Raw genomic sequence first — 19051 nt, forward strand, 5'->3', positions numbered from 1 at the left:
AAGGGGCAGCTCAATTTTTCACTGCCAAAGGTTCTGGTACTAGCCTTATGTTTTAGGGACACCCACAAGGATGGAGGAAAGGGGACTAAGGACTATTGGTACTGTAGTCACTATAGTGAGTAACTTTAATTTTCATCTCAATCCTTTTGTGAACAAACATTTACTGCGATTTCCTGTAATGTGAAGCTGCTTTTTATACTTTTTCATATAAATGTGTAAGGTCGAGTATGAGAAGCCAAACAATTGAAAAATACGTTATTTGAAAGCATTGTTTCAGTCTGAGGTATAGGGTAGACTGGAAGCATTGTAAATTTAACACATTTCATGAATATAGCCTTCATTGCCCTGCCAGCCAGCTGTGTTGCAAGGCTTGAGAGGCCAAGATTGAATCTTTTGCCTAGTGTATAAGAAGGGTGATTGCAAGATAATGTTGACCTGAAGAAAAGTGGAATGGTGGCTGAACCTGTTTTGTAAATCCCTCCTGACAGCGAAGCTCTGTATAAACCCTTTGAGAACCAGAGACGACCAGCTACCAGGCTGAGTTCTAAATGGGATAAACTCACGTTGTCACTGTGGCACCATCCTTGAAGCCACGCCCATGCACCCTTGGAATACTTCCTGGACACTGTTACAATGCTGAACCCAACCACGAAAAAGCAGGAGGAGCACTGGCATGGAGTTCACTGGCAGCTGAAGGAGCCTGAAGACTGACACTTATCCAGATGCACAAACTTGAACTGTTAACCAGCCATGGTGCCGAAACCGAGTATCTCCTTTACCAAACTCTTTGTTTCTAAAGGCACTCCTCCTATACTGAAGCTGTGCTGTGGTCTGCCCAAATTGATATGCAACTTCACTCTGCTTCAGTAAACTGTATTCTTGGCTTCTTAACAGCCGATCCCTCATGAAGTAACAACCACTTTCAGTTATTCCAGATGTCGCAGCAAACTTGGGAACCTAGGAATGACAAGTCTGCAACATGTAACCCTAACTAAGCTTACTTTACCGGTTGGAAGCACACCAAGATACATTAGTGAAGAACAAGAGCCTCTGCCAGTTCCTTATAATGGGCCAGAGGAGCTTCTGAAGGCAGTCAACCCAGGTGGTTGACCGTTCTTCTGAAGGGGCCATGATCCTGGCCGCTTTCCTGTTCTCCATTTTCAAAATACCATCTCCTGCTTAAAACTTAGACTGCCTTAACCACAGTAATGTTTCCTGAACTAGCCATCTACTGCGTTTTAGTAGAGGCGTTTCCATTGTTTGCTTCTACCCACGTCCTGGACACCCCATCTCCGGGACCATTGACTTTCCATAGAACCAATACGCTTTACAACTTTCAAGGACTCTGATTGAGCCCCAACTGTTAAAAGAATGTTCGAGCTATTTCACTAAAACTGAAGACTTTCTATGAATACATATGTACTTAACTTTGAAAGATGAAAAGCTTGTCCCATGGGTCCTTTATGTAAAGAAGCATCTGGCCCTTGCCAATAGATTTCATTGTTTTAATAGTCGCACTGATATTTTTTTTGGTTAGTATCGAGATTCATTGTTGGCCCTGCGTCGTGAGCAGATGGAATTGGGCAAAGTTTACAATCGGGCACATATTACCCTGACCACTAATATTTCAGGCGCAAACACTTTTCCTGAGAAGGAGCTGCTGTCTTATTATCCCGAGGGACTGCTGGCTGCAGAAAGCTTCGCTCTACTGCTCAGTGGAAGGAGAACACACTGGGCAGACTGCGCTTCCTGGAGGAGGCGGAGCGTGATCACGTGATCAATCACGTGACTGTTTTGGCAGTATTTACAGACCCACAAGCCACCCTTGCGGCGTTAAGCCCGTGAGGGGTAAAGGGCGAGGACTGTTGTGTGGCTGTATGGTGGCTGATATCCACTGACTTGAGCAGTGCTGAAGCTTACTGTTCAGTAACGAAGGATACCTGCAGAAAGATCATAAGTGGCAGAGCATCGGCGAGGGCCTCACTAGCATTTGAAGTCTGAGGTCTGGTTCAGCATGGTGATGGTGAAAGAGGGCCCTCTGACCCGTCGTAAATCATTGCTTTCTCGAAGGAAAGGGACGATGAGTCTCCCAAAGGAGGTAAGCCCAGCTGCCACGTCAGAACAAACTGCTCAAAATGATCAAATTGAGTTTACTACAGCGAGAGGCTCAACCGGGGTTACTTGCCTAGAATTAGGCTTGGTGCCCTCACTAGCTGCCCTGTGCTTAACATCATTGGGCCCCACTCGAAACGAGATTGATGGTACCAACGGCGCTGTTAACCAATGGGTGAGTTCCGACAGTGGCTGTGTCAAGTTGGTACCGGTATTTTCCCCTTCATTATATGTTGACGCCAGCGATGTTGCGCAGACCTCCCCCTTTGATTTGACGGATTCTGACCTTATGGCAATAAACTTACAAAATGTCCTAATACAGGACAAGGAACTGCAAAAATCACCAATGTTTCCCTCTCAAGGTGCTGGAAAGACTGACGCCTCAACGTGGCTTTCTCAGTCCGTGGTAGGTAAAAACATGCTAGAGGAACGGGTCCCTCAAATGGCTACCATAAATGCAAAATGTAGCGAGGGGATTATCAAATTGACATCTAGCGAGTGTGGGCTCCCTGTGATTTTGTCAGTAATGGAGCAAAGCTCTACTGATCTCTCAGCCAAAGAAGCACGGCTTACAACTAAATTAGAGGCAGACTTTCTAGCCACCTATGAACGCCTAAATGATAGTTTCATACAAAATCAATCCTTGCATAAAAATAAGCTAGAAACAAAGCGTAATAGACGATCAGCGAGCATACTCCATAAGTCTAGCGACAGAGTTGACATCTCAATGTTGTCTAGCACAAATGACTCTCTACATCAAACGTCTTGCGAAAACATCGATTCATCAGGCATTAAAGACGTTGAAAAGAGAGCCGTAACGTGTATTCCAGTTGTGGACGACTTGGCAAAAGAAATTAACGTGATGCCCAGCATGGCGAAGACAGCCGTCAACTCGGATAGAGTCGACCAGCCATCTAAAAATTCTATGTCAACGGCTGCAAGTATTCAAATTCACAATAATGTATTAGCGGCAACTTCAATCGCCCTACTTCCATTTATGAAACTGTATGAATCCCTACATAATGCAGTAAGTGATCAAATGTCCCTGCTCGCAGCCGTGAACGCAAAAATCTCAAGTCTTGAAAGTTTTTCCCAATCGATAACCACAAGACTTGATAGCGAAGCAGAAACATCTGCAAAGTGGCAAAATAGACCATGCGATCTTGCCCGTCAGACATTCAGTGACAAATCTGCATTAACGGATGCGGTAATCGAAAGCACAAAGTGGTTGCGCCACAATATGTCTTCAAACATGAGACCAGGTGATGATGGGTCACATGTTCCAACCTGCAAATCTCTTTTGGGTAAAGAACCTCTTGTGGTGGATGGACAAACTTCCAAAAAGCATGCAGTGATTGTCAGTGGACCTGTTTGCAGTGAAGCAGTGGGCATTCAAGTCGTTAAACTAATAGCACCAGAAAAAAGCACATCTCTCTCCCATGGGATGAGCCTGGTGGGAAACTCAAAAAGCGAACAGAGCCAGCCCGCTGGAGATAAAATCCTTGATCCTTAGCAAGACCGTCCCGTGAATATTGGTGAGGGAGCCGCTACATTTGCTCAGTTAAATGTAGAAACTCAGCAGGCAAAAGGGGCAGTGGTTCAGGAGCCAAAAAACTTAACAGATAAATTCTCATTTGGGATTTTCAATAAGCCTACAACGTTGGACAAAGAAAATGAAAAGCGTCCCCAGAAAACAAAGCCTTGTGAAGCAAAATCCATTCAAAAACGTCCAAGCTTGAAACAAGTTGCCAAACGTGCTTGCACAACGTGGAGGAAAAAATGTATAAGAAATCTTTCAACTCCGCCGCCGCCTGTATTGTTTAATCGCCCGGCAAAACGTTCGGCGGGCATATCGAAAACAAAAATTGACTCAACGAAAAAACTGACTCCCAAACCAAATGCTAAAAGGGCAAGAGAAGCCTCAGTCAGTGATAACAACGCAGTCTCCGATGCCTCATTAGAACTATGTGAGTATTCCACATACTCCATTGATGATGATGTGATTGATGAGGGCGAAGACACTGCAGAGATAAGTATACCGGCTCCTGCGAAAATTGGTATAGAATTTGAGCCGCGATCGGGTATCGTAATTAAAACTTCTCCCAGAGCTGGCGTGCTTGGGCCAAAAAAAATTCCAAAGGTACTTTCAATACAAAGTGCGACAAAGGAGATGAAAGGTTTAAATTCGAACAATGGGGTGACGTCTGACCCCCCAAATCTCTTGTGCGATAAACTAAATCCAAAATTAACAAGAGCACAAGTTGAAAAACTTAATAAAAGTGAAATTATACCCTGTAAAACAAGAAGTGAGGGATCCAAGAATGGTTTATGGAAAATTTAAATCAAAAACGCCCTGCCAGAACAAAAAGTAAATTTGAACCGAAGAAATATTTTAACACTGCTGCAATGTATTCCAACGCTGCGTGCAATAAAATCTGAAGACATAGCAGTTGTAGAATATATGTCAGAGGACTTCTCGGATTGGGTAAACTTACATCTACATTCCAGATCTCTTAGAACAGCTGTAATGGATGCTGCTGACGATATCATGTCCCTATGGTTTTGAAGTCATAAGTGCGGAGGCCTGCATTGAGGAAAGTATACATCCCTCGCCGGGGGACAAATCCGAAAATGAAAAGAGAAGGGATGCACTGTGGGCCCACATGAACATCAAAAAAGTGTCTGGTGTGAAAGAAACGAAACAGGACAATTAGCAAAGAGTGGATTCCATTGATGGAAACCATCAACTTCTATCCTGGAACACTCGTGGCTTCACGCATCTGTTTGATGGAAAGTGGCTATTCCCGGTGCATTTATCAATTATATGTCTTCAAGAGACTTGGATGCGTGAGTGCCCGGTGTGTTGGTTATACAGTACTCCTGAATCCTGCTGGAAAGAACCTCTTTGGCAGACCTTTTGCTGGTCTGGTTACAATGATCAAACATAACAATGATTGGAAGATTGTATCTTCAGAAAATCTTAATATGTTCATACAAGTAACTAAAATTCAAATTACGCAACCTTCTCCTTCTGATAGTCAAGTGATGTTGATTGTAAATATATACTGGAATACAGCAATGATTTCACAATCTAATTTTGTTGGAGCTGTGTTGTCGGAGGTGGATGAGTGTTTATTAGTCTACGAGGATCCCATAATTATAATATGTGGTGATTTCAATTATACTTGGTTGAACAATTCTATTGACAAATGCACCGAAACTGGCCCAACAAACAAAGGAAGACTGCAAGATCGGGGAGATCGCTGGCTAAAAGAGATGGCATTAAGAGAGTGCTCAATGCTAAATGGATCCACCCGGGGTGATATTCCTCCAGGCTTTACATGGAAGCGTGGCGTGAGTAAAAAGACTCTTGATTACATTTGGGTGTCTAGAAATTTTCTATCAAGAATCATAACGTTTGAAATAAAAAAAAACGGAAAAAAGCGACCACTATGCTTTGCTGCTAAATTGGGAAAAGGTAACCAACTATGTTTCACCCAAATACAAGGAGTGTGTTACCATAAATAAGGGAGCAAATAGGCTGCGACTGAGTGCGTCCCAGCTGTTAACATTGACAAACAACCTTGAGAAAGAAAACTCAACAACGGCAAGGATAAACTATCCATTACTGCTATACTACTTCAAAGTGAGGAACCCCAAGCAGAAGGGGGCTGCCATTGAAGTAAAACATCCTTTCAATGTAACTATAAACACTGAAAAGAAAAAACTTTGATGATATAAAATTGCTGAAAAAAGCTGATGAAGAAAGCGCATTCATGCAAATAAAAGCCAGGCGCCTGAAATATCGGAAGTGGATCAAATCTTTTAACTCGATCCGGTTGCAGAAGCAAGCTGAACAGATGTGATCATACTAAAGGACAGCAGACACATTTGGGAGATTATCAATACTGGCAGCCTAAATCACTCTTACTCAATGTCAAATAGTGTGAACAGCGCCAGTTGGGTCGCTCATTTCTCTGAAGTATTTAATGACGACAATTGTATCGTGGTTCCACCACCATCTTTAACAACGGCAAAATGGAATGTGGCAGACTCCGCTGATGACATTGAATGGGTGATTATGAAGCTAAAGTCCTCTAGGCCCAGATGGAATTTCCAATGTGATGCTGAAAACCCATAGAAGTTTATGGGCAAATATGATGAGTGCCTTGTTTGAAAGAATTTCACATGATAAAACCCTGCCGGTTTCCTGGCTGAGGGCAGTGGTGGTCCCAATATTTAAAAAGGGCAATCGGGACGACCCGAAGAACTATCGCCCGATAGCCCTCTTGGATACAATTGGAAAGGTCTTCGGCTCCTTCCTTCAAAAGCGCCTGGCAAACTGGGCTCAATAGTTTTCTGTGGGTGACCCTCGGCAAACAGGTTTTACTAGAGGAGTGGGAGTTGAGCTAAATCTAATCCTCTTAAATTGCCTAAAATTAGATGGCTTGAGGAGGAAGAAAATGTTGTACCTTGCATTTATAGATCTGAGTCAGGCATTTGACAGCATAAACCGCAGCCTCCTATGGAAGAAACGAAGTGATTGGAATTGTCCAAGTGATCTGTTGGCGCCCCTGATTGCTCTACACACTAAGACGTCCATTCGAGTAAGATTAAATCAACAGGGTGATTTATCAGATGAGATATATACAAAAAGGGGCGTGAAGCAAGGTTGTCCGCTCGCTGCTCAACTATTTAAATTTTTCATCTCCGACTTACCAGTGGCCCTAAAAGACCTAAGGATATTTCCGCCAGTAGTAAATGGGCAAAAAATAAGTTGGGTCATTTACGCAGACGACATCGTTCTCATGGACTCCACTCCAATTGGGCTACAGCGCCTGTTAAACGCGCTTCATAATTATTGCCTGCAAAACGACTTACAAATAAATTCTAAGAAGTCAAAGATAATCATGGCTGGTCAAGGAGCGCAAGCTCAATCAAGAAAATTTCATTGGCAAATAATGAATGAACAGCTAGACTTATCGAATAGTATCAGATACCTAGGCGTTCAATTCAATAATTCCATTTGTGAGTGGGACTGGACGCAAGATCTAATGGCCCGGATGAAAATGTTCGCACTTCAAGGTTCCAAATTGCACGCAGCCTATGGCAAATTTTCCTTTAAGCCAATATTAACATTTTACCTTCAGAAGGTGGTGCCTGCAATAACCTTTGGGAGTGAATCAGGTTGGAATATCCCGCAAGATTTATGGAACATTCTTGAGGGGCAAGTCTGGCGTAATGTTCTACATTTGCCGAAAAACATCTCTGTATTAGCTATACGATATGAGCTATGCATTGAATCACTCTACGGTACAGTTCTATGGAAATCAATCTCCACCATGAGGAAAATGATGCTGGAGCAACCTGCGAAACCATATGAAATCTTGCATACAGTCTCAGCGCACCCGTCGGCGGTTTTGATAAATAAGTGGAAAGAAAAGTTGCTCAACATATTGCACAACGCAGATGTGTCACTCGAGACTGTACTTTTGCGCCCGCAAGTAGCAAAAAAGAAAATTTGTCTATATAATTGGATAACCAATGAAGAGTGCCGAAACAAGCTGACTTCTTCTTTAGTACTTGGATGCGCCCTCAACAAACTAGACGCTCTACCAAAATATTTGGACAAATTCCCTTCAAGTTATCATAGGCATATGTTCCTCAGTCTACGACTAAATCTCTATAAAACCAAGGAGATACAAGTAATGAGGCGGGAGATATTAGAACAAGATGTCCGATGTAGGTTCTGTAATCAAGCGACAGAATCCGTACGACACTTAATCACAGATTGTGAAGCGATTGGCGATCAGCGTTCTCTTCATTTAGCTCAATTCCTTCCCCAATCAGGAAACATGGATGCGTGGTGGTGGTATCTGATTGGAGGTTTTAACACTCAATTAATTTGTGCAACTATATATTTCATGGATGCTTTGAGACTAACAAACAGAGGACTCTTTTACTTAAGATAGTTGGGATCTTCGAATTTCTCTGTGTTTTTAGATGAGGAGAAACTGTAACTTAAAGTTTTCATTTCTTATGTATAAACTGATGTTACATAAAATAAAATAAAAATATTTCAGACTATTTACTGTGGACTAAATGTGTGCACGAACAGTCCGATTATGTGGGCCATGTTGAACCTATAACCTCTCGGGACCATCACTGGAAAATGGTGTCCAACTACCCCAGGAATTAGGAACGATTTAAATTGTTTATTATGTGATGATAAATTAGACATGTTTTTTTTTTTTTGTCCATTCTATACCAACATTAGGAGCGCAATAAAATTGCTTCTGTGTCTAATAGCTTTCAGGCAATATAGACCTGCTGTGTCTTTCATATTAGCTAACGCCACACTAATAGCCTGCACACTGCTCATTTACCTGTGCTGCACGCTGAAGTTGGGAGACGCTAATGAACTCAATTCTAGAATTATGATTTATTTTAAATGTTAAGTATTACATTTTTCTTTTTTATGCTGTTTACGTTATTCTTATATCTCTGATAAAATGTTTTAATTGCTGTTAATTTGTGTCCTCGAATGGCTTTTTTTAATCCGAATAAGCGCTTAGAGAAAAATGCGTATCTGTCAGACATGTTTGCATTCCTTTTTATAAAGTCATAACCGTTGCCATCTATCGAGTCGGTCTTTCTTCTCGAGAGTTTTTCCTAGATTACGTGTCCACTGCTCCCAAATGAATGGACAGAGCTCTGACCTGCAAGTAAATGGGGCATATTGAGACTAACATGCATCTAATCTAATAAAAACGCATGCGAAAGTTTCATATAGTTTTCCAAGCGATTTCTTTAGCTTAAAATGAGGCATTGCTTGCTTTGGGTGGGATGTAGGTAGATGTGGCTTTTGTTCCTTATCGCAGTTTGAAATGTGTTCGTAAAGGTAACAGATCTGTGTTGCACCAAGACATCAACATTCACAACCAGTATTTAAAATGCACAGAAAGATTAGTATTATGGTATTGTTTATCTGCGCGAATACATTAATGGTTGGTTTTGGATACATAACTTGCCTTGTGTTTGCAGGTACGGGTTGGGAATGATTTATTACAAACAAGAAAAGTTCAGCCTGGCAGAAATGCATTTCCAAAAAGCACTTGATATCAATCCACAAAGTTCTGTCTTGCTCTGTCACATTGGAGTGGTAAGTATTTTTGTTTTAGGTTTGGAGATCTCAACATGCAGGGAGAGAATGTTGTCATTGTCTTGTACATAATGAGCTGGATACATTGTGCTAACTTAATTTGTGAACGTTTAATGCTTTTGTCATTAATGGTAAGCGATCCATTTGTTCTGTGTGAAGACGGTTAGAATAATATGTTCTAAAGTACTGCAGGTATTTCTAATATTAAAGATGCTTCCAAACGTGGGATGCTTCCCTGTTCACATACTGATTTAAACGTACGCTGCAGATGGAGAAGAACCCTTACTATACAGTTTTTGTTATCCAGCTTTACTCTTGCATCATGTCCCCTTTCCTCCATACTGTATGGGTGTCCCTCCTAGGGACGGGAGATGGAACCTTTTTCACCAGAAACATTTTTCTTCCTCTTTAAATTTAGAGGCGGATGTGGCCCTGGAAGCATGCGCTCCCCTAACTCCACCCACCGGCGCCACTCCTCAGTCCTCTTTTCCGCGTCATTGGGAACGGACTGCTTTCACCAGCGCTCCTAGGTTTGGCTTTGGCCTTGTAATGCCACAGGCTCTTCCCCGGATTCTCTCTTTTTTGTCTTTTCTTCTATTCTTTAACCGGTACTCGGTCCTCTGGTGCCACCCTCCTCCCTGGCGCATGTCGACGTCATTGAGCTTCAGCAGGTGTCCAGCCTGCGAAGGTCTCTTTCCTACGTCCGAAACACCCCCCACCCCCTCCACCAACCCCCACCCCCTGCTCTGTGCCTCCGCTGCCTTGGCCCTGACCATGGCTGTGATGGCTGTAACGCGTCGCATGCACTCGCATCTCGAGCTCTGAAGAACAGGTTAGCAACGTGGAGAGAGCTCTTGGAGAAGTCCCCTCCAGAGGACTTGTAGAACTTTGTCAAGCACAGATCAAGGTCCAAGGCAGTACCTCTTTTCCATCGCACCCCGCAGGGGCGATTCCTTCTCTAATCCGAGTTGGAGGGACCGCTGCTTCTGGCTAACATTTATGCCCATACTATCAGAGCCTAGGCCGCAGCAGTCTGTTTCCAGAGACGCGCTCCGTGGCAGGTCATCAGCAGCCGGCTCCAGGTCGGACGCGATTTTCAGGCACGCAGTATTAAGGAACTTGTTTTCTTAAGAAGGGTCTCCTCTCCACTCTGGGGATACATTCAGTTGTAATCGCCCATACAGTATGGAATAAAGGGGACGGGACGTAAGAGTAATGAGTTACTCACTGTAGTGACAAACGCACTTAGTCCATAATCCCCTTTGCTCCATACGTCCCACCATCAACCTCCCAAATAAAACTGGTGTCATTAGGCAATGTTCATATTTTCGACGTGTCTATGTGGACTGAGGAGTGACACTGGTTGTCGGAGTCAGGGGAGTGCTTGCTCCCAGGGCCGCACTACCACGCGCCTCTAAATTTAAAGGGGAAGATGATTTTTTTCTGGTGAAAAGGTGCCCTCTATCGTCCCTAGGGGGAAAGTCCATTTAGTATGGAGGAAAGGGGACTATGTACTAAGAGTACGATAGTCTCTATGGTGAGTAACTTCTAATTTTTTTAAGGACTTTACTGCAGAAATTAGAATGTGCATAAATTAGTTTCTGTGCCATATAAGCACTGCCTCTGTAAGATCCACAGAACACCCTATGAAAAGGGAATTCCATAACCTAGAGCTGCTTGCTCTTCATCTTATATTTTTTTTGTAAATTATGCAGTGTCGGTTCCCTTGTCCCGGGTGCTAAAAGGCTCAATCAATCCACACTGTCATGCACAAACGACTCAGACTCGAGCGGTACAGCCAAAATGTATTCCTCCTCGCCTTTGTTCATACTGAACTTACTTACCTTCCTTCTCCATGTCACTTTGCTGCTTACCATGTCCCGACCTCACCCAAACACTAGAGCTTCCAACGCCACAATGCCACAACCTGCCCTCCACCAATTTACCTCGTTCCTTCAATGAGTCTCCTGACCCTCATGATCGCCCTTTGAGCTCATTCATATCTCATCTAAAATTCTCCAGGTCTGGACAAAGACTCAGGGTCATTTCGCTCGTCCCAGTCCGAATCCTTTCCATCACCCTGATGGGACTCATCGGAGGAGTACGGGATCTCTTGCTTACAATGTCCACTCCTTGACCTCTGGACAGTCATACTCTGCTTCTTTTAGTGGGTCAAATTTCGTGTCACCTGGTGTTGGTCTCCTTCTGCCGTGATAATGGAACTTTTCTTCCATGTTACCAGTGAAAACTCTTGGAACGTAGCAGTGTGCTTGCTGACCCGTGGTTACTTCACAACAACCACATCTCCAAGCAGCAATGCTGATTCCTTTGCCCTCTGTCTGGTATCAGCTTATCATTTCATTTTCTTTTGCTGGCTTATCCTTCACCCTCATGGTGTCATCCTCTGCATATTTCTCAGACTCTCTCGGATGTTGTGGTCGCTGCATGTGAATACTGCGGCCAAACCTAACCTCTGCTGGGTATTTAACTGTGGAGCTGTGTTGTGCTCAGATAGTCTTGAAGCAACTGATGCAGTACCTGTTCATAAGGTTGTCCCATCAGATAAGATATCTGAAGTGTTCTTTTCAAATTTGCCATGAATTGCTCAACTGTCCCATTCGCCTGAGGCCATACGGGTGTTATCTTTCTGTGGCTGAACCCCATGTATTCAGTGAACATCTTAAAGTATTGGCTGGTAAAAGGAGGCCCATTGTCAGACTTTACTTGTCTGGGGATGCCATAAACCGTAAATATTCTGTCCAGCACTGGTTTCACATGGTGGACCGCTGCAGAAGCCACCATCTGTGCTTCAGGGAAACATGAATATTTGTCGATCACTGCTAATACATATTTCCCCCCCCTTCAATGGGTCCCAAGAAGTCGACAGACACTTCCTCTAACACCCCTTTCGGGAGCTCTATCATTTTTAGTGGTTTGGGATGCCTCGCTGGTGCGATAAGACAGCATGTGGGGCATCCCTTGAGCAATTTCTCTACCATGGTGTCCAATCTCAAAACCATACCTTCTGCCATAGCATCCTTTTAGTTGACCTGATCCCTCGGTGCCCCTCATGCACCAATTCCACCACCTGCCAGCTCATGGGTGTGGGCTCAACTGTCTTGTGACCCTTGAGCAGCAGTACCTCCTCTGACACAGCCAATTCATCTTTCACGAGCAAGAGGCTGTCCATGTCCTGCTTAACCTCTTCCGAGTCGAGGCAACTTCCCGCCTTTGCTCTTCTCCATCTTCCCGACTGCGAGGCGACTTCCCGCCTTTGCTCTTCTCCATCTTCCCGACTGTAACCCTTCTATGATGATTTGTTTGGCCAAATCTCTTTTCGCTTCCTGCGCCAGATTCACTGGATCCTCCCTTTGCGCCATCGCTTGCTGTACACAATGTATCGGATGTATAGATCAGCCGCTGGCTGCTCTGGTGCATCGGCTGTCCTCTGGCGACGGGATAAAAAATAAACTGGATTGTCCTCTTTTCCTGCCCGGTGGATTATGTTGAAAGCATAGTCCTGCAACCGATGGCCCCACCAAGCTATTCGAGGTGGCACTTTCACCTTGGGATCGCCGTAGAGAAATAATTATGCATGAGCTGCGATTGTTGTAAAATGCTTTCCATACAGGAACACATTAAAAAGTTCACCGGCCGAGACGACACCCTGTGAGTACGCCTGTTCTGTTTTTGACGGGCTTGTACTGGTGTAGGAGATGTGCCGCTGTTGTGAATTGTCTTGTACCTTTTGCGCCAAGATGTGACCCAGGCCGCTGGACTTGACATCCACGGTCAATTCTGTCTCTCTCTCTTAACGTCAAAGTAAGCCTTGTTTTCAGCTTCTGCAGTGAGGTCACGAATTGTTGTGAGTGCTATTTGACACGCCGTCGACCAGTGGAAAGGTGTCTGCTGCTTTGTGATGGCCCTCAAAGGCTTGCTATTGGTGGGAAAGTCCTTGTAGCTCATACAGTAACTTGCCATCCCCAGGAAGGACCGAAGCTCAGACATTTTGTTGGAGGTAAAGGATTGTTGAGAGCTGCCACCTTCTTAGGATCTGGTGTCATTCCCGTCTCTGAGAAGTTGTGGCCAAAAACCGCATTGGGCCCTTTTGGAATTCATAAGTTTCCTGGTTAAGGGCGAGGAAGCATGTCATGTTTTTCCACACTTGTGCCAGACACGAAAATGTCATCACTGTAGTTGATGCAATTGGGAATGTGCTTTATCACATTATGTATTTCTGCCTGAAATATTTCCGCCGCCGAAGAGACGCCAAAGCTCAGATTTTTGTAGCTGTACAGGGCAAGATGTGTCACAAATGTAGTAATGTGTAGCGACTCTCCGGGCTTAGGACCAGCTGGTGATGGCCCTTGTTGAGGTCCAGTTTAGAGAACTCCTTTGCAGCATTTAGTAGGCAGATCACGTCTGTAATGCGGAGGACCAAATGGTGTTCTCTTGATGGCTTGATTTGGTCGCCTCTTGTCCACGCAAAGCCCAGTGGCATCTGATCCCTTCTTCAGCACAGGCACGATGGGTGACACCCACGTAGTAGGTCCACTGCTGGCTCCGATGTCCTGCTCCAGTAGTTTGTGGAGTTCTTCCTCTACCTGTCGTATGTTGACGGGAATGCCCCCGTAATATTGCGCCACCGGCCGGACGTCCTATTCAATGTGGAGCCTAATCTACTTATGACATGGCATTTATAAAGCTCCTATTCACAAGTGTTTCAAGGCACAACGAGGCAATGGAGGGGGAGCGGAGGGAAGAGTGAGAAAACGATCTTACTAGATCAGGTGACATTGATATTGCGCAAGTGCAGGGGACTGGGGAGGGGGAAAAAGTGCGTGGGGAAAGGGGAGGGGGCAGTGCATAGGAAAACAGTAGGTAAATAAGACAATAAATAAATAAGTGCGGCCAGCTGTTGTCAAGAGGTGGTAGGGGGCTTTAGGGATTCAAAAACAGTCCCTGAGTGCAAGGCTTGCCAGGAGGGCAGTGCAGGTGTGCAACTGGCAGGGTGGGGACCTGGGCCTGAGATCAAAGAGTAGCCAGGTTACCAGTGCAGCTTCAGGTTCAGCCAGGAGATCAGCAGGGGAGAGGAGGAGAGAAAGCAGAAGCAAAGAGGAAGGTCTTGAGGTGCTTCCGGAACCAGAGATGGTTTTCAAGTTTCAGAGAGGCAGGGAGGCTGTTCCAGAGGGAGGCCCCAGCAGAAGGAGATCTTCCACCAACTCGGTGCTTGGAGAAGCGACTGACCCCGAGGGAGTTGGAGGCGGATGAGCGGAACGCTCGAGAAGGAAGATATTTAGGAAGAGAGAGAGTTGAAGGTAATGAGGCCCCAGATCCCCGAAGGCCTCGTGGACAATGCAGAGGGTTTTGAACTTATTCATTGCTGCCACTGGGAGCCATTGCAGGGATTTCAGTCCAGGAGAGAAACGATCCCTGGGCTTGAGGCCAAGGACAAGTCTTGCAGTCCTGTTTTGGTAGAGTTGCAGAGGGCGGAGTATAGAGGCAGGCAGATTTAGAAAGAGGCTGTTGCAGTAGCCAAGCCTAGAGAAAACCAGAGCTCTGCAGACAGTGAGCTTCTGGGGGAAGGAGATGGCATGGTTGACCGTGTCAAAGGCAGAAGAGAGATCAAGTAAGATGAAGACACAGGGGGTGTTGGAATCAGGGTTGGAGAGCAGATCTTCACGGATGTTCAGGAGAGCAGTTTCCGTGCTCCTGGCCGCTCTGAAGCCAGACTGATGGTCATGGAGACAACCAACAGATTCAGTATGAAGATTAAGCTGGGAGATGGCCAGTGTTCCAAGGAGTTTGGCAAGGAAAGGAGTGATGGAGATTGGGCTTATGTTTCAACTTGCCTACGAAGTGTGGGGAACAGTTTGTCAATCTTACCCACTGTGTCAATGTATTTGTTCACCATCAGCCTGTATAATACATGTATTAGACATATTTCAATGGCCATCATAAAACTTGGGATGCATTGGCACTCTGTCGCCGTTAATATCCCCCGCACCTGAATCTTTCTTGTATCTTGTACCGGCACCTTTCCTCAAACTGACCGGTGCACTGCAGCAAGGACTTGTATCTATACGGGTAAATGTCCACTTCCGATGGGCGAAGTCTGGGTGTCTGAGGAAGGGTCTTGTACAATTGGTCACTAATTGCATTTACTGTGGCACTGGTGTCTTCTAAAAACTCCCATCTGCTGCTCATTTAGGTGCATGAGCAACGTGGGACTGTGTTCTGTGGCCTGTTGGTTTGCCTGTGCGTATAGGTATCCTTGCCGCCTTTCCTCTCCTTCCGAGGAACTGAGTTCTGTTTCAAATGGTAATTGTTCCACCAGGTACCTTACATGTCATCTTGGCCATCTGACTGGCCATTCATTTGAGATGCAGAATCTTCTCCGAAACCTCGATTTCTTGTCTGCTCCCAAATCATCCTCTCGTCCCCATCTGTGTTTCCCAGGGATCTGGGCAACAATCTGCAATGCCTCCGATGCTGTGGTCCCTGTCCCTTCACTGACCACTTCCCCGATTCCTGGACTTTTTGCACACTGATTTAAAGTGATTCCAGTTCCTGCCCCCCCATATGTCGAGCATCTCTGCCCTAGTGCCGGACACGTGCCATCATGGGAAATTCCTATCCACAGCTATAGCAAAATGGTTCCCCTTGGATCTTGGTAGACGCTCCCATCCATTTCTACACCATCTGTGTGTTTCAGCCCTTTGGGTTTCCCATGGTTTCCACTTGCAATTCCACCGCTATTTCTGATCTCACCAGCATTAGGATCTCCTCCAGCGTCCTGGATTTTTGAGGTAGCTTTCTCCTGAAATTTTGTGATTCACAACCTGCGATATCGGATAGCACAAGGCCTCAGTGTTAGTTGGTAAAGTCACAATGCTTGAGTTTGATTGTTAGTTGCATTACAAATGCGTCCATAGTTTCACACTCTTGTTGTTTTGTGGTGTTAACGTCATGTCTCACGTAGTCCACATTAGTTTGTGGTGTGAAATAGGTGGCAATGGCATTATTTAGCCCTTGAATGGTATCGATGGAATCAGCAGGTAGCACATCGTTGTCTTTAGTGGCAGGGCCTGCTGCCAGCTCAGGCATTGTCTGTTACCTTCCATGGACCCCATGGCACCCACATATAGATTACAATCCATAATCCACCTGGGCCCCATGTTGCTGGTATCTCGGACATCAAATATGTCTGATAGTTGCACTGCCAGGGACTCTTGAAATCTCTGCTGCTAATGTGCTGGTGGTGGAACCGGGACAGTGGCAGAAATAGGAGGGTCAGACATGGTGCGTGATATTTTGGTCACTGTTTTGGTGGATTATAACACTGAAGGATGCTTGTTGTATGAGTCAACCAGAGAGTGCCAAATATTCATTGGAGCTGTGCCCTCTACTGGGTCCTGGGCCACTCACTTTCTGTCAGCACACATCCTCCTTCAGCAGGCCTGGAGGACTTCTGAAGTGGCACCTCCCTCACCGGCACCAGCACTGATGTCTCCTAGGGCGGACGTGGCCTCCTACCCATGGCCTTGCCTCTGCGGCGCACAGGCTGCTTGGCTGCTCCTGCAGGCCTTTATCCTCTCCCTTTGTGCTTCATGTGCACGGACCTCACAGCATCACCACTGCACGCATTGTCATTGACTTAACAGCCCTGACAGTCTGCCACGCAGACTCTCCCCGTCGTCGCCAATGTAGGCTCCCTTGTCCCAGAGGCTGCCCGGCTCAGTCAACCCACACCGCATCGTGCACTAACGACACGGGCTAAAGCGGTAAAGCTAATGACCTGTATTCCTCCTCGCCCTCCTTCATACTGAACTTCCTTCCCTTCCTTCTCCATGTTGTTCCCCATGTCCTGCACCTTCCCAAACACTAGACCGTCCAACTCCCCGATGCCACATGTAGGATAATGTCAGTGTGGAGTCCTTTTAGGTTGATTATTTTGTTGTCCTGCTTCTACTCATGGCACATTAATGCAGCAGTAGGGGAACAAAATGTTTATCGATCTAGCCTATTTTAACGGCCTAGTGTAGCCCTGTTGCATAGGCCATTTTGCCAGGGCCCTATACCCTCCTTCTGACCCAGCTTGCTCCCCTTAATCTTTTTTTTCTTCCTGTAAAACAAACTGAAGAGATGGTCTACGGCTTGCATAAAAAAAAGGAAAGGCCTACTAATACCAACTTCCGCACCTCAAATGGTATCCATGATTTGTTCTGCTAAGATTGTTTTAAAATGCAAGAGCTACCTGACAATTTTCCACAGTTGATCTTCCATTCCCTAGTTCACTTCCTGGGTGCTTTCTTAGCCTTAAATATGCAGATCCTCCAGTGTGGGGTCTAATCCTGATAATGTTATGAGGTCTCTTGCAAAGGTTGGAAGTTCAGCTTGCCTAAGGGACACGCAGGACAATCTTCAAGGTGTAAAAGATGCCTTGAATGTTTCCAAGTCTCAATGAAAATGTAACACGTTTTATTAATACAGTGCAAGGGATGGACTATTTCTTGGCGCATGGATGTTTCAGCATGAAACAGGCAGGTAGTTCAGTAGGGTGCACCGGTTGAAAAAGGGGTTTGGGAAGGTGGTGCTAGGACTTTCCCCTCTCCCTCTATCCCTCTCCCCTCCTCACTCTGACTTGGTTTAAGCTGGTCCCCCTGAGATGCTAGCTGTCTGTTTTCCTCAGGGACTTCCCGCCTCACTCTGCACTAGTGATGTTAGTACTAGAGGGGGTTGTAAGTGCCTTCTGATCTTCTTACCCTCCATCTCTTGACTACCCTTACTTCTGTTACTCTCAACCTCAGTCCAACTCTACCCACCTGCTCTCTTCCCCACATCCTTATTTGTATTTATTTTATTTATTGGATATTTAAAATGTGCCTATACAGCAAATGGTGTTTCAAGGCGCAACAAGACAGAGGCCTGGGAGGTGGCATGGATGAAGAATAACAAAAACGTTCCTACTAGGCCTCGTCATTCGGTTTGTGCCAGTGCAGTACCAGGAAGTGCAGGGTATGAGGGGGGGGGGGGAGTGCCGGTCAGAGTGGAATGCGCGAATGCTAAGGAGGGAAAGGAAGTGCAGGTTGGAGTGGCGAGTGTGCAAGTGCTGGGGGAGAGGGGACGCTGGGCTAGGCGAGTGTTCAGGGAGGCCAGGTGGACAAGTGCTAGGGGAATGCAGAGAGTGCATGGGAATTAAGAATTACATGCTAAGTGCGAGGACAGGACTGGAGGGGCTCAATTTGTGTGCAGGCCCAACCAGACTAGCGCTGGGCGAGGGAGCCCGTAAGGGTAAGTGCAGGTTAGGGGTGGGGCAGGTGGGATCAGGGGAGACGGGGTGCTGGGGTAGACTGGGTGAGGGTGGGGCCTGGTGCCCTGTAAGAATTAGAAGGAATCATGCAGCCATTCAGAATGCGTCAGCAGGGCAGGGGGAGAGGGGAGGAAGAAGAGAAAAGGATGGTCTTGAGAAGTTTCCGGAACTTAAGGAGATCCGGCTCAACTCTGAGGGGGCCGGGGAGGACATCCCAGAGGTAGGCTCCTGCGGAGGAGATCTACCCCCCACTCTCTACTTGGAAAAGCATCTGATCGGCAGAATGTTGGAGCTAGAAAACCACTGACGGGCTCTAGCAGGGAGGTGTTTATGGAGAGAGAGTCGGATGTAGCAGGGTCCCAAGCTCCAAAAAGCCTTGTGGATGATGCAGAGGGTCTTGAACTTGATTCTCGCAGAAACCGGGAGCCAGAGTAGAGATTTTAAGGCTGGGGAGATGCCATCCC

General features: G+C 45.8%; 1 protein-coding gene across 2 annotated transcripts in view; it reads left to right on the top strand.

The window, feature by feature from the left end:
- Window positions 1-19051, top strand: part of CDC27 (cell division cycle 27) — a 1618725-nt gene that overhangs the window by 1230638 nt on the left and 369036 nt on the right. For both annotated transcript variants that reach the window (XM_069634092.1, XM_069634093.1), the window contains exon 15: window positions 9157-9274. In XM_069634092.1, the coding sequence (XP_069490193.1) occupies window positions 9157-9274 (118 nt within the window). The remainder of the gene's footprint in view (window positions 1-9156; window positions 9275-19051) is intronic.

The sequence above is a fragment of the Ambystoma mexicanum genome, chromosome 13 (genome assembly GCF_040938575.1).
Source record: "Ambystoma mexicanum isolate Mex_15411 chromosome 13, UKY_AmexF1_1, whole genome shotgun sequence".
NCBI lineage: Eukaryota > Metazoa > Chordata > Amphibia > Caudata > Ambystomatidae > Ambystoma > Ambystoma mexicanum.